A 27,077-nucleotide genomic window follows, 5' to 3' on the forward strand; every position below is an offset into this window, starting at 1 on the left:
TTTCCATCAGTGATCAGTAATTGTAGTTTTACCATGATTGTCTGTTGCTGTGAGTACTTAACTTACTTAAGGAGAACAGTTTATAATAAATATAGCTTGTTTTTTCCTTTTCAGCTGGCAGACTTGGTGAATCAATGATTCAATCGGCTCTGGGGTACAGAGTTTAAAAAAACCACAAATTTGTAAAAATCGAAAAAACTGGGTTTTGGGTAGCCCATACTCATCCTGAAGTCGATTAAACGACGTTATGGTACCACTTTCATAGAGGTCATTTATCACCTGGATTCCATGTGTGTTCCATTTTTTAAGGGTCAACCGGAAGGAATAAAATTGGGGTTATTAACAATCGATCATTTTCTATCGTGCTCTACAACCAAAACACAAACAAATATCAAAAGGATGGAGAGGAAAGAGGGAAAATACTGTTCATACATTATTTATTTAAAGCAATAACATTCATTGCAGTACAGACGTTACAGCAGTAATATAAAAATATATAGAATTAGAAAGCTGATATGGTTTGACCCTCCGTCTCTTGTCTAGATACATCTGCTGTCATACATGCTCCTTTTAGCTTTTAATCAAATAATAAATCTATTCCTACAAAATTAAAACAATTTCACTGGTCTAATTTTATTTGTGTTCATCATACTTCTATGCGTATAATTCTTCAGTGGAGAATCAGCTGGAGACACTGTACATCATGATGGGATCAATAATGGAGTATGGGGAAAAAGATTATGTGCGTCATGACAAAAGTTAAAAGGTAACCGTGCACCCGACACTTTTTGTGACCACCATTCTCGCTCACTTGTTCCTCTTGTAGATTTTTTTGGCGAAGTTGAGGAAGATTGAGTGAGGAAGGTTTTGAGCATGACAAGCAATGAGTTTCTGTAACCGCTGGTAGCTGTCTTCCTCATATTTCTGGTACAATGTTGGCATTAGCAGGGTGCTGTACAATGCTTTGACCTTTTCTATACAGGCATCATCATGGCGCCCATAACATGCCTGAGGAAGAGGGGAAGATGAGAGTAGTATAATTTCTAAAAAGGTGGGAGCAGAGTCCACAACATACAGGAAGTAGTCGAAGGATCCAAACCATAAAAACATAGTTTCACTGTTATTTTATAATAAATAAAGTTTCTATTGTTGCAATGTATACTTGTTTGTATGCTGAAAGATGTTTTAGCTGAATATAGATGTCGGACAAAGGACAACATACAGTATCTATAAAAAGTTACGCTTGTCATATGTTTCTGCTTTTTGTTCTGTTAAAGACCACACTTTTCTGACACTATCTTGGAAATGACCACTTTCTTACTGTGGTATTTAAAAAAACATTCAGTGTGCCTTAATTTCACACAATCTAGGGCTGAACGATTTGGGAAAATAATCTAATTGCGTTTTTTTTTCCTCCAATATTGCAATTGCGATTTAATATACGATTTTTATTTTTTTTAATTTTATCCTCTCTTTTCCCCAACAAAACATAATGAATGATTTAAATATGACCAACACAATATTTGATACATTTAGTGCAAAATGTTCTGGGCCTATTTGTTAGAATTAAATAAAAAGAGGAGTGGGAGGAAATATGAATTTATTAATCCCATTCACTTTCCACAACTCAACATAATTTATATATTTTTACACACGATAATTTACCAATGGCAAGATGTAGTCTGTGCCCAAAACACTGGAGCCTCGTCCCTTCATTGCACCGTGCAGCCAGCACCATATTTGACGCGTTGTCTGTCGTGATGAAGACATGTTTCTCCTCGTTGAGATCCCGAGCTCCGAGGTTGAAATCTCCGTCAATAAAATAGACTGTAAGACTCTGGTAAGGCTCAGCTGTGCGGCTTGACCACAGATCAGTAGTGGTAGCAAAAAAGTCCACCGTTTTTAAGCTCCGTGGCGACTTCTCTTTGCACTTTTTGTACAGCTCCGGTATGGCAGTCTGACTGAAATATGTGCGGGGGGTATCCTGTACCGTTTATCAAGCGTTTTTATCAATGCCATAGACCCAGACTTGGTCACCGGGCTGAGAGGCATCATATCTTTGGCTATGAACTCGGTTATTGCCCGAGTGATTTCCCCGTGTCGTTGTGAATTACGTTCATATGGAGTGACGCTTTCAAACACTTCGGTCAGCGATCCCTGTCTTGAGGTATTTGGCTTGTCTGGCGCACTGGTGCTCGGCATCTTGGCCATACAACTGTCATACGTTGATTTGTGGTGTTTTGTTAAATGCTGGAACAAGTTTGTAGTGTTACCCTGTGAAGTAGCAACAGGAGCGCGGCATGCTCTGCACGTCACCTGACGCTGCGCAGCATCTTCTTGTTTGAAACCGCACGTCGGTGGTTCCACACCACCGACGTGCTGTTCCTCTTCCAGACTAAAGTCTCAGCTGTGTCAGTTGCACAACAGGTTAACAGGCCGCATGAAAAGTTGATGCAGCCGAGTTCTCCGCTCTTTCGCTCGCGTCACGTGATGACGTTGTAATCGCGCACGTTGCGGTTAGAAAATCTTGTTTTGTCATATCGCGATATTATCGCAAATGCAATTAATTGTTCAGCCCTAACACAATCTATCAAAAAGGTCATTGCTCAAATTCAAATGTACAGCACAGAGATTGCATGCAGTATGCATTGGATTTAAAAGGGCCAGTGTGTCGGGTATGGCAGCATCTAGTGCTGAGGTTGCAGATTTCAACCAACTGAAACGTCTACGGCGAGCCGAGCGTGGAGGGGAACCACGGTGGCTGATGTGAAAACGCAAATGGACCTTTCTAGACAGTGTTTGGTTTGTCCGTTCTTGGCAACTGTAGAAACGTGGCGGTGCAACATAGTGGACTCTGAGAAGAGGACCCGCTCCACATGTTGATAATAACGGCTCATCAAAGGTAACAAAATATAAATAAATAAAGATTCTTATTTTTAGGTGACATTGTTGGTATAACATATATATACCAACAATGATAACAATTAGCCACTAGATGTCGCCCTCTTCCTCCCCCGTTCTACTGCATTCACTTTACAGGTGGTTGACAGTTCTATTTAGGATGTTAAGTATTAGGTTGCATCTCTAGTTATAGTACAGCTATGTAGTGTATCCAGGGTTCGACAGGATTTGCGGCGATTCAGGATGTAAGCAATGTCTTGAAGTCAGTATGTTTTCCACAGTAAGTCTACATAGAAATGTTATATTAATATTATATTCCATTGCTGTCAATAGACCCTCCAAAGAGTTACACATTGGTCCTTTAATATCTTAGTATTAATGCATGCTCTCTGATGTTTTTGTGACAGAAACAGTGAATAAAACATGTTTAGTAAATATATAGTACATTGTATTGTTATATAACAAATGTAATCTAACTGTGAGCAAGACACAAAACCCATGCATACAACTATGCACATAGTTTGCAGCCAAATAATATCGGCACAGATTTGAACAAAAGATTGTTTTTTGCTCTCACCTTCAGCTCTGCTCTTTGCTCAGGAGTCATGGTTTCCAGCGCCGTCACCACCAGCCAGCTGCATTTGTTATCCTGGATGTCTGTGCCAATCTTTCCTGTCACAGCAGGGTCTCCGTAGCAGTCCAAATAGTCATCCTGCAAATTATCAACATTTGGTGTTTATTAACTCGGCAGCATACAACATGAAAGCTGGAAGACATGTTAAAGTAACTACCTGTATTTGAAAGAACTCTCCCATCTCAAGTAAGATGTGTTTGGCATTATTGTGTTCCTCTTCACTCTCAATTCCTGCCTACAGAAGAACGGTAAAGTAGTTAAGAGAAAGACTAGAACATTGCTACTTTCCTTTCATCATGTCCGTAAAATATAAACAAACTCACAATATACATTGCGGCTGCCACAGGGAGGTAAAAAGAGTAAAATGCAGTCTTGTACTTTACAATAGCTTTATACCTGAAAGAAAAGGAGAGAAACAATTACACCCATTTTCTTTTGTAAACAACATCCTTCTCTGCAAATTTATTTTTTGGGATTTATCTTAACTACCTCTCCATTGTGAATCTGTTGAGGTCAATCTGACCAGGGGTAGAAGTCATGAGGTCCAGAGCTTGGCCGAGCTCGGTCTGGAACGATGTCTGAAACAAAAGGAGGTGCAGTAAGAAGAACCCTGTGTCAATGTGTGTAGTAATCAATCAGGAGATACAGTACCTCAGTAAATAGCTCCAGTAGGTGGACATAGTACGGCTGATCCCGGCAATGTCTGCGAAGAAGTCTGTAGATTGCCGCCTCTAAGAGAAATGAATCATTGATGGCATCCAGACCGATTCCATCCTTAAAAACAAACAGACAGGCCACACCTGAAAAACTGGTCGCATCATTTGTGGTGGAAGATAAAATATCTCACACACACCAACAAAAACAACATTATAGTCTCTCTTTTTCTGATCGATCAGGTCTCACCTTCTTGTACCAGCAGGACTGTCCTCTCCGAGTCACAGACCCGTCCATGATGTCATCTGCCACCAGGAAAAATGCCTGAAGCTGCAAGGAACAAAGACACAGTAATAATTAGCATTCTATGGAGAATATTCAAGTATGTGGAGCACTAGCGAACATTTAGTTTGGTGTTTATGGTATTGACTCAAAACAAACTACGGTGGCTGTCATAATTACTTGTCACCAAGTGGAAAGATGTGGCTCATTGATGCTTTTAGTTTAGGGATAGGCTGCACTGGCAATACTGGTTTGGGCCTTTTATTGGGATTTATTTGCAATAAGACAAATGTGGAATACTGCCAGACTTATCCCTAACATACAACACACCAGCTCAATGCACCAGCCAACCAACAGAGCCCGCTGCACTGTGTCCTGTGTGAGCTGAGTGGGAGGGAGAAGATCCCTCAGCGAAGCGATCACAGACAGTCCTCTGTTCCTCTTGCCTCCAGGGGAATTGTACACCAACACCTGAGAGGAAAAAGAGTAGGCGTATATGGAAACAACAGGAAACAGCAGTGCACTTGTCAGAAGTAACTGTAAAAGACGAAATACATACCTCTTTAAACCTTGTCAGAGCATCAGCCAGCGCGGGGTCAGCGAGGTCCCTCTCTGAAAGCTCCGTCACCAGCTCGTCGAACTGGGCTTCAAACAGCTGAGGGTCGGACAGCAGCGCCTTTTTGTTTCCGTGCGTCCCGTTGCAGACGGCGTCTCCCTGGACAGACGAGGTGCTCATGACGTTAAGCGGGGAGACCGCGTGAAACATGGTCCGGATTGTTTTGTGCGCTTTAATGACCGAGCTGAGCAGACGTCTCATTCTCTACCGTCCAAATGTCCTCATTAACCGTCACGAAGCTGGGCTAACACCGGTGGGACTGTCCCGTTACCGAGCTAACGTTGCCGTATATATAGCACCACATCACGTTAAACTACCAAACTAATAGCGTCACCGTCTCTTAGCCCACTAACCGCAGTACACAAGCCCGAGGATTAGATCAAGTGAATTACTTTGGCGGTGACAGAAGATGACGTTAGCTCATCCAGGCTGTTTACAAAGCTAGCTATATCACACCGAATGTAATTATTGTTTTGTTTATACCAAAAGAAGCCTTTACATACCATAATGATACTGTACTCTTATCCCAAACTGTTTGATTTACAATAGCGAATTAGTTTATCTTCTTGTTTCTTCGTTCTCGGCCAAACTGAAGTCTGTGAACGTCTCCTTAAACAGGATGTGCACTTTGTAGTTTGCTGTCGTGCTGCGGTCCGTTTTAATACATGGAAGCAGAACGACATTACCCAGCATCCATTACGGGTGGTGCATGTGGGCGTATATTTTGGAAGGCTCCACTTGACATAGAGCGTTTGATTGGCCGGTATCATCGAACCAGGATGGGCTTTTACACAGACTGACCAATAGGATTTAAGAAGAGGTGGGGTTAAGGTGGAGTGAGGAGATTTGTCGAGAATAGCGTGAGCCTCAAATATCGTAATTATAGTAATAGTTTAACTTCCAGAGTTGAAAGGAGAAACATAAAACAGATGTAAAGAAACAACACCAAACCTTGCAGTACTGTCTGGGATTTTGCCCTTCATAATTGGTACAAAACATCAACATAGGTATTTTGTATTTGTCTATCATTTATTTCATATTTTGAAATACATAACTTGCATTGAAAGTTTTGCCATTGACACTGCATTTAAAATCTGGAATATGTGTCATATTTAGATACATTTATTATTCAGGTTTTAAGGCTCTAGCCTGTTAAGCCTGCCATACAGATATACATTTCTTCAAATAAATAATGTTTAATGCAAGACAGGAGGTAGAAATACAGCTGAATGCCTTAATAAGGGAGTGTATGGGTGTGTCTGCATCTGTGTGCAGGTGTGTGTGCATTTTTAAAATTTGGTAAATACGTATGAGTACATCCAAAATGTGCCTTTACTAATATAGAGTCAATATAATCACTTTGTGAGCACATCAAAAATACTTTCCAAAGAAAAAACCTCCAATCCGACACAAATATTTATATACTCATTACCCAGTTTCCAGAGCTGCCAGACCCATCATATGTTAGCAGCCCATGGCTTTGTTTATTTATTATTAACCACCCATCCACAACCCCTGCAAGTCCAAAGAGAACCGCGCCAAAGCATAATGTGAAGCCCAGCCTCATAACAAATACCAACATTTATTGCAAGAGACTCTTCAGTCACAGTGCAATTTACACCACTTATCTTACAGGATCCGGCTGCGTTAGCTAGTGTCACAGATATTCCTGTGCACTTGAAACATTTTCAAACCCGACCAAAATCAAATTAGGATGCAGAGGCGTGTTTGGAGCCATCTGGTAGAAAACTTTTGGAGCACTGCGCATCTTTGACTCTGACCTTCCCCTTCAGCTATCTATTGACACAAACACATTTCAAATGCAAGAGAAAAAAAATAAGAAGCATTGTCAAAACATGCAGATAAGACATTCTGAGGACATGTTACGTAGTTACACAGACGGTCAGGTCCAATGCACAAGGTACCTGCTGTATTCGGGAGGCTGTAGCAAAACATGCACATATGCAAATCAAACCACCGCGTCCATCGGCCACTCAGAATATACATTTCAAATGCTTAGCATGTGTCTGTGGCATGCATTAATGTCAATGTTAAAAATGCTGGCTGCCTTTTTTAAGGCCAGTGTGAAGGTGGAAAAATGTGGAGAAAGAGGGAATCTGAATTGCAAAAAGAAAAAGACAAAATTAGCAACTCAGTGAAGGGTTTTCCATGTGAGAGCAATCAGCTAACTCTATATCTATTGAGATTCATTTGATTTAATGAATGGAAGACAACATAAGGGTTTCTATGATACTTCTCTCAGTGATCCTGTGAATTGCAATGTACAAAAGGGCCAGAAGCATATTGCAACCCATAATGATGTAATAGACTGAATGTACATCTGAGTAATTGGTTGTTGTTGTAGCATGAATACTAGTTGAGTTCTGCCTCCAGTCTTGAGGAAAATAGGTCTCCAGATGAGTATTGAGGGAGAATGGTTGGAGAATATAGCGGAAAGATGTATCTGGATGGTTGTTTCGGCCAGTTGTGGATTCATTCTGTTAAAACATGGACCACGCTGCTCAGAAATATGCATCGAGTGACCGTTTCACTGATGTCGAACAGTGAAATAGTGTAAGCTCTGGGCTGATGTTCAGAGTGATAAAGAGCACCACTGAATAAGGCCATTTGCACATTTGGCTTCAGGAAATGGAGGTGACAAAGAGGAGGGAAGACTTTCAAAGATGTCGCCACTAAACTACCTCAGACGCTACTTTTCCTCAGCTGTATTACCTCCAATCTTCCTTACAACCCTGTCAACTCATCAGCATCTTCCATCCCTCCTTCCCCCTCTTCCTCTCCTCACAGTGCAGACTCTGAGTAAAGAGCTCCTGATGACCCATGCGGTGCATGAGGTGTCACTAATCGACGTAGTGATGCTGAGGACGAGGAGCTTAAATCTCCACAGCTGCGCAGGTGGATCCCCTCTGGCGCCAGACTGCTGTGGTGCCGGTTGTGTCGACTGTCACTATGGGAATGGTGGTGTCCACGGCGATGAGGGTGATGGGTGTGATGGTTGGGGTATCCTCGGCTGTTGCTCCAAGGGGTCAGCAACACCTGGGGATGAGTTTTTCAGAACAAATGTAGACAAAGACTGCTTTACTTGCAGAAACACTGAATTACTCTGACGTAGTAAACTGAAGTTAGGGGGAAACAAACAAGTCAAATCAGAATTTGTGTCCTACTTGTTCAAAGGGCAGGTGGTTGGTGGCAGCACCCTCAACTCCACTCCTTCTTTTCGGCCCCTGCCCGGTGCTCCCAGCATGCTCAGAGGAGGGTGATAGGTTGCGTTTGGAGCGCTGCAGGAAGCGAGCCACCAGACCCCGAGTCACCTGAAGGAGAAGTAAAATGATCAATGGAGAGGAAGGTGAAATAAGCCAATCAAACAATAGCTTGCTCAGTGATTGCTAAAATGTCCAAGGGAAATGTTAACGATACTTATTTGAGGTGTTTGATGTTTCTGTATCAAGTATTTTCAGACTAACTTTAAGGTCTCCTAGGGAACGGTGGCAGTCTTTAGGTAAACGCAGTGGTGAGGTGGGAGGTTTAGAGGGAACCTGCACCCCTGTGGCTGCTGTTTTCACGCTGTCTTTCCTTGGCAGAGCTTCAGCAGGAGGCAAAGAGGGGCGGGGCAACAGGCATGCCTCAGAGGATGGACCTATGAGAGATGGAGTCAGTATTAAAGAGACAGATTTCTCATCCTCATTCAACAATTTACTCTTACGACATTAAATCGGTCTAGGGGATAGAGGAGTAACAAACAACTAGATGAAGAATAGCAGGAGTCAGTTTGCACATATTCTTATCCAAATCCAGAAGCTTAAATTGAACGTCTGGGAGAGCCAATGCCAAAATAACAAACCAACTAGGCTTGACTAGAAATAAAAGCACATAACTGAATAAACTACCCAAAAATAAAAATGTACAATGCTAAACCAAACTGCATAACTACATAAAAGGAGAAGGTAACTGAAATTAAACAAAACCCCAAACTGTCTGACATGAAGTTGGCAAAATCATACACAAGAGCTTAGAATACACAAACAGTCTGGTTTTAAGCAGGCAGCAGAAAATGGCCAAAAAGCCCAAAAGTGCTACATCTGATCTATATTTATCAATTCTATCTGTCAGCTGTCACTACAATTTGTCACAGTACAAATTAGAAAAGCATTTTTTGATATTTTCCATGACGAGCCTTTTGACAGGACAAGAAGCGCGACATTCAGGTTGTGTCTTTTGAAAATAACATGTAAATGAGGAACTGGTGAGGCACAATATTGTTTCCACAGCAGAATATAACTTATCAACCTGTCATCAAAGCCGTGCTAATTTAGATATAGATCATAAATCAGATGCACACAGGGACAGAGCTGCATGTCTCCTCTGATGTTTATCTCTGTACTGGTTTCTAAGCGGGTTTGATAAATGATGGCTGTCAGGTGCAAATCTGTTTAAATGTGTCTGATCTAAACAACTTTGAAGTGTTTTCTTTTGGAATTTTTTTAATTTAATTGGACAGTCAACTGGGAAAAGAGACCGTAGCGGTGATTACGTGCAACAAAGCCAGATTTGAACCAGGATATTCTGATCTTAAGACCACCAGATCATCACATTTTAAAGGTCTGTAAATTAGCGGTTACCTGTGTCTATAGATACTTTGCTGCCTCCAGAGCCAAAGTCAACTAGAGAAGAGGACACAAAATGATATGTTATGGACATTGAAACGGTAATGCAGGAGTGGTACACCTTTTTGCGTCTGACTTACCTGTGTCAGTCGAGGAGCCAATGCCTGGCTCACTGTGTGACCTCACGAGACGAAGGAGGCTCTCACTATCCCTTCTTGCACTCTCTCCATCCTTCTCACTCTTCCCGGCCCTTCGTCGAAGGTACAACGGTTGGCCCAAAAGGGCTGACCCATTACCCTGACCACCTCTTTGCTCACTGGCGGCTGAGGGGAATGAAATGGGAGGAACAGGGGAGGTTGGGGTAACTCCTTGGTGTGAGAGAGTGGAGGGGCAAACTTGAAACTCTGGGTTGGAGGATTGCTGTGGAGAGGGAGATTTCCCTATAGCTTCCAGCTGGGAACAGCTACTAGCTAGCATGGCCTGCCGACGCAATACTGGAGACCTGCAGGACAAAACAGGGCAGCACACAATACCAACTGTCAACTGTCGAGCTCTTACATTAATGCATTGTGTCTGTATGTGTGTGTTTGTCCTCACCTGTATGTGGTGGTCGCTGTGCTGGGTGAAGAGCAGGAGTTGGACCTCTCTCCTCTGAGGAAGCGCCTGGCTCTCGGTCCTCCTGCCAGAGGACTCTCTGGTGTCTGAGACAGGGGACTACGAAAGCTGATGTACTCCCCACCGTCTCCTCCCTCTCCCCCCTCTCCCCCCTCACCAACGTTCCTGTTGGTCCTCTCCCCGTGGGTCCTCAGCCCAATTTCCAGCAGACAGGAGTCCTCAGATGGGGAGGAATCATCAGGGATATCCACAATCTCTGACATCAACAGAGATCCACTGTCCATGGACACTAATAAAGAAAGGTAACTCTTTATTATGAAGGGACACAGTTTGCTTTTAGTTTTTACTTAAATCATAGGTTAAGCATTTAATTGAATTAATGGCCTATTTTATGTTCACAAATTATTTTTTTTGTTACACTATATTTCATGATTTTAGCTATCACATTTTGAAACACATATCTAATTTAAGCAGTTATAGTTGCTCAAAATATACACTCTCTGATTCTGATGCAGTGTCCAAAATAATTCCCATATCTCCACATTTTCTTTCAGCACATTTTTCACATTATAAAACTATAAAACATCTTCTCACCTTCTCCGCTGAAGGCAGTAGAAGTTCCCCTCTCTCCAGACAGCTCTGTGCCGTGGGGGTCAAACACGGTTGCCTTGACAGTCAAAATAGAGAAGGAATAGCATTGGACATCACACACACACACACACACACACACACACACACACACACACACACACACACACACACACACACACACACACACACACACACACACACACACTCACACTCACCTGGCTTGCAGCTCTTTGTCCCATCACAGCTTCATAAGGAGGGGGACAGTCAGTGGGGTAGAGAGGAACGGGGCTCTCCATGGAGCCATTATATGTGATGCTGGACGTTAATACAAAAAATATCAAACATCATTACATACTTCACACAATTAATGTATAATAATACATATTAGGTGTAGTACCTCTGAGCGTCTGTTTCAGAGCTGCAAGTGTACTCAGGAGGGTAGTAGGGGGGCGGAGGGATAGGTGGGACAAACTCCTCAAAGTCCATGATGTTGGTCAGGAAGGCGTCCTGAGGAGTGGTGCATTCTGGGTTGACTGAACGAGAGCGATGTGGGGCCAGCTAGTAAGGGAGAACGGGAAACACACTGATATAATAACCGTCCGTAACACAACAGATAGACGTATTGACGTAACAGAGTCTGTCCTCAAATATGCAGCAGTGTAGTTTATTGCTGAGTACTTGCCATTTGTAAAAATTAAAAAAAGTCAGTTTGTTAAATGTGAAATGTGCTGTGTCTGTACTCACCAGGTGCACAAGATCCAGAGAGAATATGTGGATACTGCAGGTCACAGTGGACAGAGTACAGATGATGGTGGAGAGAATGCTGAGACCACATGCACTGAACAAAAGGTCCTTTAGAGAAATACGCATTCAGAAAATCAAAATCTGACAACACAAAGGCGTTTTATTCATGGCAATATGTATATTTCTATGACAGGTTCACAATTTTTCAGCTTTTGTTTTGTTTTCCTGTTGAGGATAGCTACAACAAGACATACTTTTGTCCCCAAAAAACTGTAATTTTGGCATATATATCCACTTGATTTGTCCAACTCAGATTGCTGAAGCCTCACGTTTGAATACATTTTTACACAAAAAAAGAACTTTGTCCTCCATCATTTACATTAAGGATTTGTTATGGCCAGTGAACATGAGGGATGCTAAGAGCAAGAGAAAAACGAGTTCAATGTTAACATGAGCGCCTGCATACCATTTAAAGACAGACTTGAACAATGGTGAACCTACCCAATGGTTAATTTGGGTGATACAATCTTAAATAAAGAGACCCATCCTACCCACCTTTAGCTGATGTCTGACTGAGTGGCAGTCAGCATTCAGGTAGAGGACCAGGGTCTCTTCCTCTGTGATGGAGCAGGAGTGAGTGGGCGCACAACACACACACAGACCATTCTCCACCTACACACGTTCCCAAACACAGAGGATTAGGAAGCGTGAAACTGCACACTAAAAACATATTCACAATTATTCCTGACACGTTCCCAATGCATTTAGGACATCGTCTTAGCATGAGGCTCCAGAAGACAACACTTGCATAATGTTGCATACCTGGCAGGTGAGCATAGACTTGACCATCTGTGCATTCTGACAGGAGAGCATTGAGCCGGCCAGACTGAGGATCACACACACTGCAGACAGCAGCATGAACAGCGACACCTGTGGAGAAACACAGTGCCATGTTTTGATTTGGAGCAGGGAGTTAAAAATGTGTTCAGAGTCTTATTCTACCATCCAAAGATGAAGCCAGGTGATTTCACTTATAAGCAAACCTTCAGCCAAAGAGGATTAGCTAATCAGTGAAGTACCAGGACCGGTTTTTGGATGGATTTGCTGTGGATTACTTATTTTGGAGTCATTTATACCAAATCAATACATTAATACACAAAATATAAGTCCAGAATAAAATGTTATGCAGGAGCCAATTTAAGGCTCTTTAACATTTTAACTGATGTTTCCGAATCCACTTCAGCTTAAGCCAACATGTACAAGAAGTCCTTAAAATGCTCAGAAAAAAATGTATTTGACGATGTACAATTCCAATCTGCTGATGTTAAAGTGACCTTTTAGTGAGATTGTTTTCTCAATCCTTTACTTGCATATTCCATGTTGGCAATCCAGCATTGCTGCACGACATACATGGTTTTACATCTATTTTATCAGAATAAAATATACATACCACTAGCGTCAGAGGTCTCCTCCATGAGATTATCCCAACTATCCCTGATGCCACCACCTGCAAAACAGACACCACGTACATCAGAAAAACACACCCTCCAGGCTCTGTGCTGTTATATTCTTAACAGCTAAATCAGAGTTACACTTACAAAGAAGCCAGCCCAGAATGGACAGGACTGCCTCACACGGGCAGAGGAAGTGAAGGCCATGCTGGTGAAAGAGAAGGCCAAGACCATGGCCCCCAGGCCCAGGTGGCACAGCCCTAGGTAAAGGAGTAGCCGTGCCCCACCAGGCCCCCGGCCTGACATGCCCCTGCGGCTGTCTGACCAGCCTCGAGACCCCGAGGCCGAAGCCACGCTGCTGGAGTCTGACGGCGAAGGCATGCCAGGCTCGTCGGCGTGTGTGGAGGAGGCTGGGAGAGGTTTCACGCTTACTCTGAGTTCATAAAACAAAGTTCAGTTGTGTGGGTAGAAGTGCAGGCAAGTAGAAGAGGGAGAGACATAAATTCTGGTTTCAGAGCTCCACTCTGTCACAATTATGCACCAAGCTCCCCACTGGCAGGTGCCATAGGTCCTGCGCAATACCCCATGGTGCGCACTGTAGTCCAGTGAGTGAGTCCAAGAACTTTGTCAGCAGAAAGTTGAGAATTGAGCAGCCACTACACACTCACAGCCACCGTACTCACCTCATTTGACGGTTCAGCCATGATACTAAGATAACTTCAGTCAATACAGTGTCTCTTTCAGCCCCGTGCAGTTCACAGGCCACTATCACCTACAGATGAGCCTATAATAGCATTCTCTGACTTAAACACAATCGAAATGGGGCTAGTTTTTGCAACTTATGGATCACTGTTATATACTCATTTGCGTTTTGCTGCTCCCTCCTCTCCATCTTCTGCCTTCCACCTCTCCCTCCTCTCGCCAGTGGCATTGCGGTAACTGGAGACACGAGCAGGCCGCACATTTTTAAAGCATCCCAAAGAAAGCAGCTGATCCCTCGTTGTTTCACCCCCAGCAGAGATGCCATGAACCAGTCAGTCCGTATGTTCAATCAGGAGGAGCAACATCCGAACATGTGCGCTCCCCTCCCGCGACCTTATGTTAGGTCCTCATCCTGTCACGAATGAGAAAAAGGCGGCGTGGAGATCAAAGCCCAAGATCATCGGTTCGTTCGGTAAGCGACACTAATTACCTCGACGTGAACAGGAAATAAATATACTCCATCGATTTTCAAACTGCACCAAAAATAGAAGTCCGACTGGGATTATTCTTTCCTCCCATTTCGATCTTTCACAACTCCACCTCGGGGCTTTTGCGGTGGTCTACACGAGCACCTAGACCCTCCTCCTCCTCCTCATCCTCCTCCTCCGCCACCTCTTTCCTCCCTGCAGTCACGCGGGCATCCCGTTCGGCCCGTGTGTTTGTGTGTGTGTATGTATCCCGGACGTTCACCTCACTGCCTCCCCACCAGACGTCACATGCACATAAGAGCAGAGCCTGTATCCTACCTATGTCCGGGATATAACATGTATAAATCCATCCAAGTTTATTTGTAATTCTTCTTTTAATCCGCCCCTCCCTCTGCTGCCCGCGTCTCCTCCTCTTTGTCCTCGCTACAGCTCTGGTACTGGGGAAGGAATGTATCGTGTTTGCAAACCGAAACCTGCCCTGCGTGATGACAAGGCACACATGACGTGCAGGCAACTTGAAGATGCGGCAGAGCGCGCGCACACACGGCCTATGACGCCGTCGTGGGGCCTGATGCTGGAAAGGATCACTGTCGTGGTGCTGATGCTGGAAAGGAAGGGCGGTTGCCTAGCAATTAGCGGGGTGGGGTGTGTGGGGGGAGGGTCTAATTTAGACCTAAGTATTAACTAACACCGTCAACATACATATATTCTGTATTGTCCTTGAGACACAAAGCCACCTTCTGCTCTTTAACTGTACGCTGTCTGACTATTTTAATGTATCTTTATTTGGTCTTTAACTTTAATGAACGTTACACAAACAAACCATAACAAGGTCCACATCTATTGCACAGACATATCTGTCCAACCTGTTGCTCCTCCTGAGATGTCTCCTATTAAGTGTTTTGGGGTGTTTGATCCCAGGGGTAAACAAGCTTTGCAATTTTGGGCTGTATGAATGAAATTGACTTAACTTTCCAACCTACAGTTTCACACTACAACACACTCATCATATTTATTGTTTATCATTTTTATTAAGCAAGTGGCAGGTATGTAAACGACACACACAGTTTTGTGGCATGTCTAAAAAGACACTGAATTTGAGAGAGAGAGAAAACAGATACAGGAAATACAGCAAGTCTGAATTTTAATGATCTGAAATTGCCTGAACGGAGAAACTGTCTTGTCAGATGTAGCTAATGTGTGGTGTTAAGTAAGAGATAAACCAGGCACTTCAGATAAAAGGCACAACCCACTAAATCAATTCAAAGTGAGGGTCATGTGAGCACTGCTGCTTCCCTCACATCCTGTCCAATCACTTGCTTTATATCATTCTTTCATCTCTCCGCTCAACTTCTCATATTGCACTTATCTCTGTTCCATATCGTCCACATTCTCAACCCATTCATCTGTTAAAACAAAGCTTCAACTCCATGCATCCCTCAACTTGCATCATTCATTAACGCAAAGAGAGGATGTAACCCCCCAAAAAATGGTTTAACGCTAAATGGCATCCGTTACAGGAGATCCTGTTGAACTGTACACAATTTAAATATTTCATCAATTTTAGGGTAAACACAATATAAACATAATGCAACTACACATGTTGTCAATAATCATTATTCTTCCCTCTGACATCTCTGAAATGTGGGGAGACAAAATGCTTTTGCGCCCTCTCTTACTGGACTGGGACGTCAACATGTCTCTGCTTTTGATGGAATAGATCATTGAATTTCAAACAGTGAATTGACACAAGTGAAAGTGCATTGTTAGCCAAATATGTTTTACCACTTAATCAATTCACTAATTGTGTCAAGTATTTAAACCATCAAACAGAATCTGAGGTTCATGACCAGAAGCCCAGTGCACGGGATGTGAACACAAACACTTACAATCAAACGCTTCCTTTGCCATTGAGCCCCTAAAAGCTGTATGTCCTCACACATAAGAAATACATTGTTCCATTAAGTTGGGATTTTGTTTTGTTTAAAAAAAAGTTACCCAGTTTTAAAAGACGCAACTAAAGGTCCTTAAAGACAGTAAGTATAGTGCTGTTGAAGGGATGCAAATGTGATGTCAAGAGAAAAACAAGGCAGAAACAGAATTGTACAGCTTAACCAAACATGGTGGGAACTGCCAAGTGAAATGATACATTAGTTATTTGTTTGGAAGCATTTAGGACCAATGTCGTGACCAAAACAGTATCGCTGGAGATGCGGCAGAAGATATGTTCAATGTGAAATACAGGCACAATCACTTTAATAAAATTTGAGCTCAAAGGAGGAATACATTTTTCTCTGCCAAAGTACGCTTTTGGGGGACCAAAGTAGTTTTGGTGTCAAAACAAAGTTTTAGCACCCGTATGCATTTCATATGTGCGCCCACCAGATGGAGACAGAAAACCTGCTGTACTCTAACTCTCCACGTAAACTGATGCGCTCTTACATTTGTATGGCTCTTTCTTATGTTTGCTGGTCAGCGACATATCTAGAGAAGGATGCATTTGGAGGATTTTTTCTCTGTACTGCTTGTGATTTTCACCTGTCGACCTGTGGGGCCCTGTCAAGTAAGGACATACAAGAAATTACATACTGGATGAACATATATTATTCAGGGAGGAACAAATGTTTGGGATTACGCTGTATAACTTACTGGTTTCTTGCTGGATTTCTGTAGTATGTCGCTTGCCAAAGCGAGAAAAGACTAAAGGAAACAGAAAATGAAAGTTAAGTCTGCAACATTCATCCTAACAAAACACACGTATGAGCTTAAGCTTAATGAAGCATGCAGACACTGTTTTGTTAGCCAGTGGTTATGTTCCGGCTCACCTCCTCCACGTTAATGCTGGACTTTGCACTGGTCTCAAAGAACCTGATGCCATGATCTTTTGCCAACTGTCAACAACAGATACAGAGCAGATTGCAGTAAGTTAGGGTATGATTAATAATCACTTCCTGCTTCTTATCTAAAGTAAATACAAAGCCGATACATCCAAAACATGCTACACACTCAGTCCCTTCCTCAAACAATCACCCGCTCTTATCTTTAAAAGACAGCAACAAGTTCTTCATTTCTATTGTCTCTTTCTAAGAATGAAACTATACTTCATCACATCACTTTAACATCTAATGTAACAGCAATGAGAATAACAACGAGGGAATAGTTGTGTTTCTGGTGGGGTCATCTCACCTTTTCTCCCATTTCCTTGGTAACTTTCCGCTTTGCTTCAATGTCGCACTTATTGCCGAGCAACATTTGATTGACCCCAGCTGATGCATTCTGCAGAGAAGGGAATGCAGTTAATTGATTAGTTGAGTTCTTTGATAGGAAAGTTTTCTGAGTGGAGGTCACGTTCAAGAAGAAATCAAAGTGAAGATCACAAACATTAAGTCTGAACAACCAGAATGAGCTGTACTTACAGCAGCTGCTCTGGAGGGAAACGGTCTCTATACTTCAGGATACTTAAGGACCAGGATAATCTTAAGGAAATTATTAGAGAAAACTATAAATAAATTGGGCGAGTGGGTTCTGGAATTAAGTCGGAACCATTTAACAAATCAAACACAGCTAACTCAATCAGCCCAACCTGAGTCTTCAGGAAGTTACTGATTAAGCATCTTATTCTCTGGGAAACAGTGGGTCCAGAAAGTCCCTGATTTGCAGATACCCCCAAAAGCCACAGACGTGATCCCAAGCATATAGTTCTAGCCCCTTTCACTGCCACTTCAAGATTGAGCTGCAACAAACTGTCTGTTAAGAGATTTTTACCTAATTAAATGGGGAAAAACTCTATAAACGGACGCCTTAAAGCAAAATGTACAATGGACTAACACTAACCAAGTTTCAGCAAAAAATAAAAGGACTAGAATATTGCTTTCCCCGAAAAACAAAAACCATTGATAGCCCCCAATTTGCATTTAGACAATTAAGCAGAGTCAGATATTTTTTTTACCAATGCCTCAATGCCTTAACATACAATTAAAAAAAAATCTAAGGAAGTAGCAACAACACTATTCAAATCGTGCCAAATTATCAAAAAGTCTGGACTTCATCTTACCAACATGATTACTTTGATCCGGAACAAGCCCCCAATTTGTCACAAATTGAAGATGGAAAAAGGAGGGAAGACCACTCATAAGTTGTAACTAATACTAAGTAATTTTACATAACTAAAGGGGAATTGTGTGTAATGCTGAACTAAATGTAGAGCAAGAGAGAGAGAGTCCTGCTCAGAGGGTCGTGACACACTCTCATAGTTTTTAGTACTCATTCAATTAATGACATTTCAGTTCTTAAATCCTGATCAGGAAGAAATAATTGTACCTGACCAAAACATAATTGTTAAAATGACTATGGCTGCCCTGGTACCATAATGATTAAGACCCAAACAAACATCTCTCTCCTTGTTTTTTTTTATCTCCCTACTCACTGTCCACAAAAGATTCATTGATAATGAAAGTCATGCTTAGTTGCAGCCTTAATTTATTCAGTAGAAAGAAGTTCCAATAATTTAAAGTGAACTTGCCCTTTAAAAATGACCAGTTGTGCAATGACCCTACTCGTGACTGATATATCACTGACTCAGGTCAATTTTTTAGTATTTCCTGATTATCTCTGCCAGGACTGAGTGGAAACAGTCTCACTTCTTTGATGCTCTTCATCCAGTTCTGGATGTTTTCGAAGGACTTCTCGTCCGTGATGTCGTACACCAGGATGATGCCCTGACACAGAGACAGAGAGAGAGGATTTAAGGAGTCAGTGAGCGGTGCAGAGCAAGCACAAAGCGAGGCTGATGTCAGCCATGATTATCCAGTCTGCTTGTTCTGCAGGTCCGGTGCTCACCATGGCTCCTCTGTAGTAGGCTGTTGTAATGGTCTTGAACCTCTCCTGTCCTGCTGTGTCCCTGCACAAAGCACACACAGCGAAAATGAGAAACATGTGCACTGATGCATGCACATTGTGCAAGAACTTAACAGTCAAAGATAGTTGAAGATGCAGGACGATGTGCATTTTATACTGCGATGGCAGGCAGACTTTATGTTGCTGGAGCAACACCCCTATGACATGAAGTGACTCTGGGGAGGGCCATGTGTGATGGATTCTAGAAAATAAACCCTGTCATGATGTCTCGTTTTGGAGAACAAGAGGGAGCTTCCTCTTTCCTCTCAGGAAAGTGAGCCAGAGAAAAACAAAACATTTCCAGACAAGCAACCAACTGCCATCTCTTACCAGACTTGTAGTTTGACTTTCTTTCCACCCACTTCAATGGTTTTTACTTTAAAGTCGATGCCTACGAAGAGCAGAGAGGAGAATGGATGGACAGAGAATGAGTTAAATACCTCGGATATGAACTAGAAACCCAAACACAAGCGCACACACACATCACAGCATATATAGGTCACTCTCACATGGGTGGAGACTAATTCATGGTGATTTGGACCCCTCAGTGTACTCCCATCCACACACACACACACACACACACACACACACACACACACACACACACACACACACACACACACACACATAGAAGAAAGACGTACAGGCCTGCAGGGCACACAGAGTTTGAGTTGTGTTTTGTCCCCCTGCTGGATGGACACGCTGACAGACAGACAGACAGACAGGCAGTGAGGGGAAGAGGAGGGGGTTGTCTTGTGAAAAAGAAAAAGAAAAGCCAACCATTCTTCTGGGAACGTCGAGATGGTAAAAGAGATAGGAATGAGGGTGGGTGGACCCTCTGAGAGCCAAGTGAGAGGAATGAGATCTGAGGGAGAGATGGGGGAGAGGGTCAGGGAAAAGACAAGCACACATTCAACAAGAGGAAAACATTCAACTGGAGAAAAAGAAGGAGAAGAGAAGAGAATGAAAAAAGAGAAAGAAATGAGAAAACACGAACTAGTTCAGACATGAAAGCAGTCTGGGAAACCAGTTTGTACAGAGTCAATTAGAGGAATCATTACATGTCAGCGTTCAGCAAACATGTATCTTATTCGTGAAATAAGTTAGAAAGGCCGAGCATAAATAAAGCAAACATGACATCATAACAATAACGTACCGATGGTGGAAATATACGTGGAGTTGAAATTGTCCTCAGATAAACGAATGATCAAACAAGTTTTTCCCACTCCGCTGTCCCCGATGAGTAACAGTTTGTAGAGGAAATCATACTTCTTCGCCATGGTCGCAACTGTTTCTTCAAAGTTGACGCTGAATGAGGGAAAGTTGGAGTTGTCTCTTTCTGTAAGCACTTTTCATCGACTCAAGTCTTCAAAAATCCTGGTTGTTATTGTAATACAAACGAAGCAGGCTTTTTAAAACTCCATGTAACGAGTGGATCCTCTTTTCCTGTTTTCTTCTCTTGTCACCGGTAAATTCCGATCCCCCTCAGTGCCTCTGTGCGGTGTTTGGACTGCGCTGCAGAAAGAAATACACTCCATCCAAAGTTTAACTCTCTGCGGCCGATCGGTCTCCAACACCAAATTTATTCAGGATTCATTTTGCTTTCATCCAAATGTCAATATGACTCCGTTCACACACGTACCGGGGTGGCTACGTGTTTTTTTCGGAATCCAACCAGATCCTAGATCCGATCAGAGACTACGTAGTGTGGGAGTGCTTCGTGGGAGTAATGGCTCAGAGCTGCAGGTATCCAGCATGACCACAAGATGGCGTCGTTTACTCAGAAAACAAAGAATACACCTGAGGGGACGTGAACCTTGCACTTACGTGGCAACCTCGGCCGGAAGAGACTTTATATTTTATTTTTGAGCATCTTTTTTAAAAACGTCAGAATCGTTTCCCTCTATGTGTTTGCAAACTGTATTTAAGTAAATAACTGACAACAACTGGGGCAGGGGGATTTTCCTTTATTTCTTTTCATCTCTAGTTTATTTTTTATATTTACTTGAAATAATAAAAGTAACTTTTTTGATATATTTTGACATTTGACAGTGTAATCCCTATTTATTTATTTTTGCCAACCTAATTGTAACTGAGCTGCTCTTTATACCGAATGAAATAGTATTGCAAATTTATATCTAAGATTTTAGATTACTTTTTGTGGTAATTGTATTTTCTCCTACTCTGCATATTTATTTATATTCATGCGCACAACATCAAGGCAAATTCCTTTCATGTGAAAAACCTACTTGACGATAAACCTGTTTCTGATTGTGAGTCAGATCAAATGTTTAGTTGCATATTATGACTTACATTATTTATGTGTCCAATTGGTTATGTTTCTTTGTAAATGTTCTATGACCACAAAATCATACACAGAGTAATTTAAACGAGTTGTAATATTTAATGAAAATACTTAGTTTTAAGCCTATTAAGAACTACTACTACTACTACTACTACTACTACTACTACTACTACTACTCATGTAACACGTAGTTTGAGTAACTAGAGCTTGACGTACACTGCATGGGTCAAAGTATGTGGACAACTGAATATTCAGTTCATAATTTAGTTAAATTATGTAGTGTAAATTAAAAATTAAAAATATCTGTTTTTGAAGTATCTTTATTGTTGGAATCAATGCTACATAAAAACACAATAAATTGCCAACATTTTAAAAGCTAGCTTTATCACCAAAATCTAAGCAATCAATGAGACAATGAGAAATTTCCAGAAGTAATATTCGTGGTCTTCCTCTTACCTCTTCCGGGTCTTTGCTCGTCATCCAAAGGGTTCAATTTCCGGTTCGTCGTCAGTGAGCGTTTCCGCTGAAGTTTCTCCACACGCAGACATGCCTGTAAGTATCACCACGGATTATTTTAGTAAGCAGCAATCTTTAACGTGTTTTGACGGGATTAATCCAACGCGACATAAAGTGTGGTTTGTTTCTGGCGGAATAAACCGGTTCATCGTCGTGATTAATGCGTAAAGATGGGAAAACGCACGCGGGATGGCGTAACGCGTGCAGCAACAAAGCGGTCCACGAGCTCCCTTTATGGCCACCAGTCACATATTGATTCTTTTAGAGGGTTTACAAATATATCTTAGGTTATATTCTGAGTGCAATCTCTGCTATTACTCTAAAATAGTCAATCCATTTATTGTAGTACTTTTACTTTAATTTAAAAAGTCATTTGAAAATTGTAAAGAGATCGCGACCTTTGCACGCGGTAATCATGATGTAAAGTTGTTAACGTTGACCCTGACCAGAAATACAATTTGTTCTTATTCCTGATATTACAATACGTTTAAGACTCCGTAGATTGTATTTAATGTATCTATATTAATATTCAGCTAAACTGCTGTGTTTCCTTCCAGCTTGCAAAGGATCTGTTACACCCGAGTGTTGAGGAGGAAAAGAGGACACACAAGAAAAAACGTCTTGTTCAGAGTCCTAATTCCTATTTTATGGATGTGAAATGTCCAGGTCAGTTTGTTTCTTTGGTAATCTGGCCAAACACTCGTACATGATTTACTACAAATATAGAAATGTATCTGCATTAGTTGAGAAAAATGTGCTGTTATGCAAATACATTTAAGTAAAATGTAATAGAGAATATTTGAGTACTATAGTTAAAATACTAGTAAGAACAAATCTTTTTATATACATTTGGGTAAATGTTCCACAACATAACTTCAATTATATTTAGATTATAAATTAATGCAGGATTTAAAACCTGATTGTTATTATTTAGTTTGGATTTTAATACTTGCCTTTATGTGTTGCCTTTTCACTGTTCCCGTAGTGATTGGGGTGTCAAATAAGGCATACAATGACACTTGTGGCCATTTGCTAAATTAGTTTCAAGTAACTCCTTTTCCTAAACGGCTGCAAGGACATTTCAGTAACCAGGAGTACATTTGATTATGCAGTGTTATGTTGAGGTTATCCCGTCTAATGATCTTTACTGTGTGTGTGCAGGCTGCTACAAGATCACCACGGTGTTCAGTCACGCTCAGACTGTCGTGCTGTGCGTTGGCTGTTCCACAGTCCTCTGCCAGCCCACAGGAGGGAAAGCTCGCCTCACAGAAGGTAACCTGGGTGCATAGTGAAGAAGGAATCTACCTGTTCATGCTAATGTGCCTGTAGCACTACATGTCCACGTAAAAGCATTCAGAAATGCATACAGATGCATTCTGTAGGTTTCAATTATCTCCATGGTATTTCCAGTTGTCTATTTGTGTGTATTAGTGTTATGCAATTTTATAGTTCATGCAGTATGTACACTTGGGTTTCTGTGGAGCTCTAATTGAATAGTAAACCATGTGTACAGTGTACTATACATTTCTTCACAAGCTTAAAACTGAGACCAAGCCCAGCCTGTACCTACGTTTTTAATACCCAGTCTGGCTGAACCCGGCTGGTATTGCCGCATTTGATAATCCAAACTTTGTATTTTTTTCTTCTATCGAGCACTGTGTGTACCTTGGTTATTCAATTTTTTTAAGGCCAAAGCTTTCGGGAAAGAAATTGTCCCAAAACTCAATATTCTATTGGTCGGGACGAACCAACCTGTATAGTTTAGAACCAACCTGTATAGTTTAGTACCAACCTAATATAGTGCAGAAGAAACCTGTATAACACAGTCATCTGTATACTCTACACCTAATATCTGCCTTTGTGTTGCCCTTTCATTGTGCTCTTCATGAATGGGGTGTCTACTAAGGCATACATTGACTCTTGTGGTTGTGACAGAAATTCATCATTGTGATCCATTTCTACACAGTCGACTGCAAGCACAGCTTTTCATTTAGACGTTTGTTTAGACTTAAAGCTTATACTTTATTTCTGATAAAAGATGGATCAGAATTTCTTCACCATTCCGAGTACTAAAATAATAATACATGTTGATACTGCATTCAGGATGTTGGTGAATTGGTTGAATTTAAGGTCACGGTTAGTTTTTACTGAAACGCTCGCTATCCTACCCACGCAGCCCTGTGCTCTGCTACCATGGTAACCAAGCATTTCTCCGTGCACTCTGCTTTGAGTGAATATAGGTTTTGGAGATGATTTGGTCTTTGAAACGAGTTTTAGTGCTCTCATCTGTAATATCCCTGTCGGGTATCCCAAACTGCTAGTTGCAGCCCAAATTGTGTTGCATTTTTCTGAGGTATTTTTAAAAGTGGTCTATCATTGGGGGTGGACTTAAAAGACAATATTAGTTATCATCAGCACCGTTAAATCAACACAACCAAAACATATTGAGTTTTTTTAATTAGTTTTCTTTTACTGATGTTATTTCTCCATCTTTCCTCAGGATGTTCATTCAGGAGGAAACAGCACTAGTTTGACCAGACGGGGTTGGACACAGTCGTGGATGAACAGAGGTGGAGGTCATGACGTAGCACTGCCAGAGAGCTGAGGAGGAGTGGAAATGCAAATCATGTAATATATATTAAGTCTCTATAGAATATGCACAGAGAAGTGTGTGACATTTGAGGTGCCACATATCCAATTATTCATCCCTCTTATTAAACCTGGGTTGTTTTTTTTGGTAAAAGAATCTTGCATATTTGTCATCCAGTTTTGTTCTTATGTCAAGTTTCTTAGATGTCTGAAGACATCCTGTAAAAATCAGGGGCCCTTAATGTGCTGGTACAGATCAGGGCCTTTGAGGACTCTGGCATTTGTCTCCTCCAAGTGTACAGATGTGTGGCCTCAACAGTGTTTGTGTCGAGTGATTTGCATCTGTTTGCGTTACACCGTAAATGATTAAGCACACGCATTTACAGGAAGGTGGAGGTGTGTAAAGAACCGTGGCGATACTTAAACCAGTTGCTCAGCGCCAAAGATTTATCCAGATGTTTTTTTTAAAACACAACCAGTTCTAGGAAAGGTGACACACTGTGGCTGAAATGGCAAATTACATCTAAAAACTGTCCTTAACTACAGTAGGACTGCACTTGGTATATTGACTGTGGGTTGTTTTGCGTTGGAGCTGGTAATAAACCCACTCCATGCCTGTATGTTCCAAGGCAATGCCACAGTTCAGCATTTTATTTAAAGGCAGACACTGATGTCATTAGTGCCTGCTCCACAGCTGGTGGCGTTGGTCCAGGGTCCACTCTGACTGTGGATTTGTTTCAGGGAAAGTCATCTGATGGTGACGTGACACTAAATACCATTATGACTGATTATGGTTGCGAATTAACATTTTACATGTGCTCGCAAACTTCCTGTGAAAATAATGTGGAAGGAATTCTTAATAGGAAAAAATAATCAGTAACTTGGTTGGAGATCAATCTGCTTAAATCATTCGTGTCCTCCAGTTTACTCAGCTTGAACACTTTAGAGTTGTGTGACTGAATGAAGAAATGAATTAAGCAGAGGCCGTGAATGATCACTTTCTTGTTATGGGGACATTTTCCTTATGTCTTGCTTGTATACGGCTTTAAAATAAAATCCTAAGAATATGATTCGATGTGCCTCCTGGTTGAGTGACTTACACATGCTAAACACAATATACCCTGCAGTTCTCTAATACGTTTACACTGCCAGTATTTTTATGGATTAATGGTAACATGATTGTTTACACCTCTTGTATGTTTTAGTTTTGTCAAAAGAAAGGTCGCAAACGTTATACTTTTTTGTGTGTGTTGCTAGCTATAGGAACTGACCTGGACAAAGGAAGAGTTTTGCACAAACTAGAATACATTTTAAGTGGGTCCCACCAATTTCAATAATTGTATCAGATTTGATGACTTTATACTGCTGAGTATGCTGGAAAAATATATAAATAATTCTAGACCATGATTTTCCATTAAACTTAAATAATTTAGCATTAACCTGTATGCCTGTGAATCGGGTACATTATATTATACAATATAAATATAATAATACTTAAAAACTAAGAGTATTAAGATTGAACACCAAACTGCTTGTTTTGTCTGCAAGAGAAATGTATCAAATGTCAAGGCTGTAGATGCACCTATTCCGAGTAATTTAATTAGCTTTTAGGTACTTATGATACTTTAAATAAACTCAAAGACTTATTGAATAGTTTTAAAAGACTGTGGAGCTAACTGTATTTTTGTCGCTGCATGTGTGACACACACCTTTAGGGATATAGTGCATATAGTGAACTCAACCCCAGGCTGAGGGACAGGACTGTCAAGGAGCAGTCAACACCAGCAGGTAGGGCGGCGGTCTGGGACACCTGGAGGGGACTGACCCCACGAAGAGGCTCAGTGAGAGAAATGAGACGCTCAGAGGAGAGCAGCAGGAAAACGGATCCCTCCTGAGAGTGGACTTGACATCTGTATATAGAGAAAGAGTACATAGCCGTTGATAATAGAGCGCGATGTGCAACGTGTGTTATTAGTGTGGTGATACTTTCAGCACTGACTATAAAATAGCTGTAGGGGGTGTTGCTGCCTAGTTTTCCTTGTTTGATAAAGTACATGAAGCTGATAGACATTAAGAGCAATAGGAAGACAACTAATACATGTGGGTGAGATTGCTGGTTGATGTTGGTTTATTCTGGACTACAAATGCTTTTCTTTAATGTGTAAAAAAAAATGTAAAGTGTCTTTACGCAAGACAGGCGCTGACTGGTGTTTGTGCTTTTATCAGGTATTTCAGGTTGGTGCTGAATTCCTTGGGAATGGAGTAGTGCAAGGCCATTTGGTCAAGGGCTCCACATTTAACCTGGAAACACAAGACACAGTCAAGCCACACACCTTATCAATTTGTGTATCTATACATCAGCCCTGCTTCTCTCAGGACTTGCTGTTTAGCCTCTAGTTGCCCATCGCTGTCTGAAGATGCTCTAGGGCTGCCCTGAGACACCTGCTTTTAGCAACAATTTGGTTTGT

The 27,077-nt window shown here is 41.6% G+C and overlaps 4 protein-coding genes across 5 annotated transcripts; 1 reads left to right on the top strand and 3 right to left on the bottom strand.

The window, feature by feature from the left end:
* Positions 1-420: 420 nt before the first annotated feature.
* Positions 421-5,643, bottom strand: fdps (farnesyl diphosphate synthase (farnesyl pyrophosphate synthetase, dimethylallyltranstransferase, geranyltranstransferase); the record flags this gene model as incomplete). 2 transcript variants are annotated; one of them, XM_079227064.1, is made up of 10 exons in its annotated part: positions 421-1,008; positions 3,479-3,613; positions 3,693-3,770; positions 3,859-3,931; positions 4,025-4,113; positions 4,187-4,309; positions 4,439-4,519; positions 4,802-4,942; positions 5,031-5,186; positions 5,591-5,643. In XM_079227064.1, the coding sequence occupies 10 exons, from the start codon at positions 5,591-5,593 to the stop codon at positions 808-810; spliced, it is 1,080 nt and encodes a 359-aa protein (XP_079083190.1). In that variant the 3' UTR covers positions 421-807. The 2 variants fall into 2 exon arrangements, with proteins under 2 accessions (XP_079083190.1, XP_079083189.1); XM_079227063.1 differs by lacking the exon at positions 5,591-5,643 and having other exon boundaries at positions 5,031-5,288.
* Positions 5,644-7,889: 2,246 nt separating this feature from the next.
* On the bottom strand, positions 7,890-13,494 carry fam189b (family with sequence similarity 189 member B; the record flags this gene model as incomplete). The annotated part of the gene is made up of 14 exons (XM_079227758.1): positions 7,890-8,144; positions 8,273-8,419; positions 8,573-8,745; positions 9,728-9,769; positions 9,853-10,214; positions 10,310-10,616; positions 10,922-10,994; positions 11,134-11,233; positions 11,316-11,476; positions 11,663-11,770; positions 12,218-12,334; positions 12,485-12,592; positions 13,113-13,169; positions 13,261-13,494. The coding sequence occupies 14 exons, from the start codon at positions 13,492-13,494 to the stop codon at positions 7,890-7,892; spliced, it is 2,244 nt and encodes a 747-aa protein (XP_079083884.1).
* A 1,835-nt stretch (positions 13,495-15,329) lies between these two features.
* On the bottom strand, positions 15,330-20,696 carry rab13 (RAB13, member RAS oncogene family). Its single transcript, XM_079227759.1, has 8 exons — positions 20,356-20,696; positions 19,530-19,590; positions 19,143-19,203; positions 18,944-19,021; positions 17,490-17,579; positions 17,129-17,194; positions 16,953-17,003; positions 15,330-16,859 (listed from the first exon to the last, which is right to left on the bottom strand). The coding sequence occupies exons 1-8, from the start codon at positions 20,477-20,479 to the stop codon at positions 16,788-16,790; spliced, it is 603 nt and encodes a 200-aa protein (XP_079083885.1). The 5' UTR covers positions 20,480-20,696; the 3' UTR covers positions 15,330-16,787.
* Positions 20,697-22,038: 1,342 nt separating this feature from the next.
* rps27.2 (ribosomal protein S27 isoform 2) lies at positions 22,039-25,673 on the top strand. Its single transcript, XM_079226919.1, has 4 exons — positions 22,039-22,056; positions 22,578-22,686; positions 23,182-23,292; positions 24,521-25,673. The coding sequence occupies exons 1-4, from the start codon at positions 22,051-22,053 to the stop codon at positions 24,547-24,549; spliced, it is 255 nt and encodes an 84-aa protein (XP_079083045.1). The 5' UTR covers positions 22,039-22,050; the 3' UTR covers positions 24,550-25,673.
* Positions 25,674-27,077: the final 1,404 nt, after the last annotated feature.

Source organism: Taurulus bubalis (assembly GCF_910589615.1).
Source record: "Taurulus bubalis genome assembly, chromosome: 12".
Taxonomy (NCBI): Eukaryota; Metazoa; Chordata; class Actinopteri; order Perciformes; family Cottidae; genus Taurulus; species Taurulus bubalis.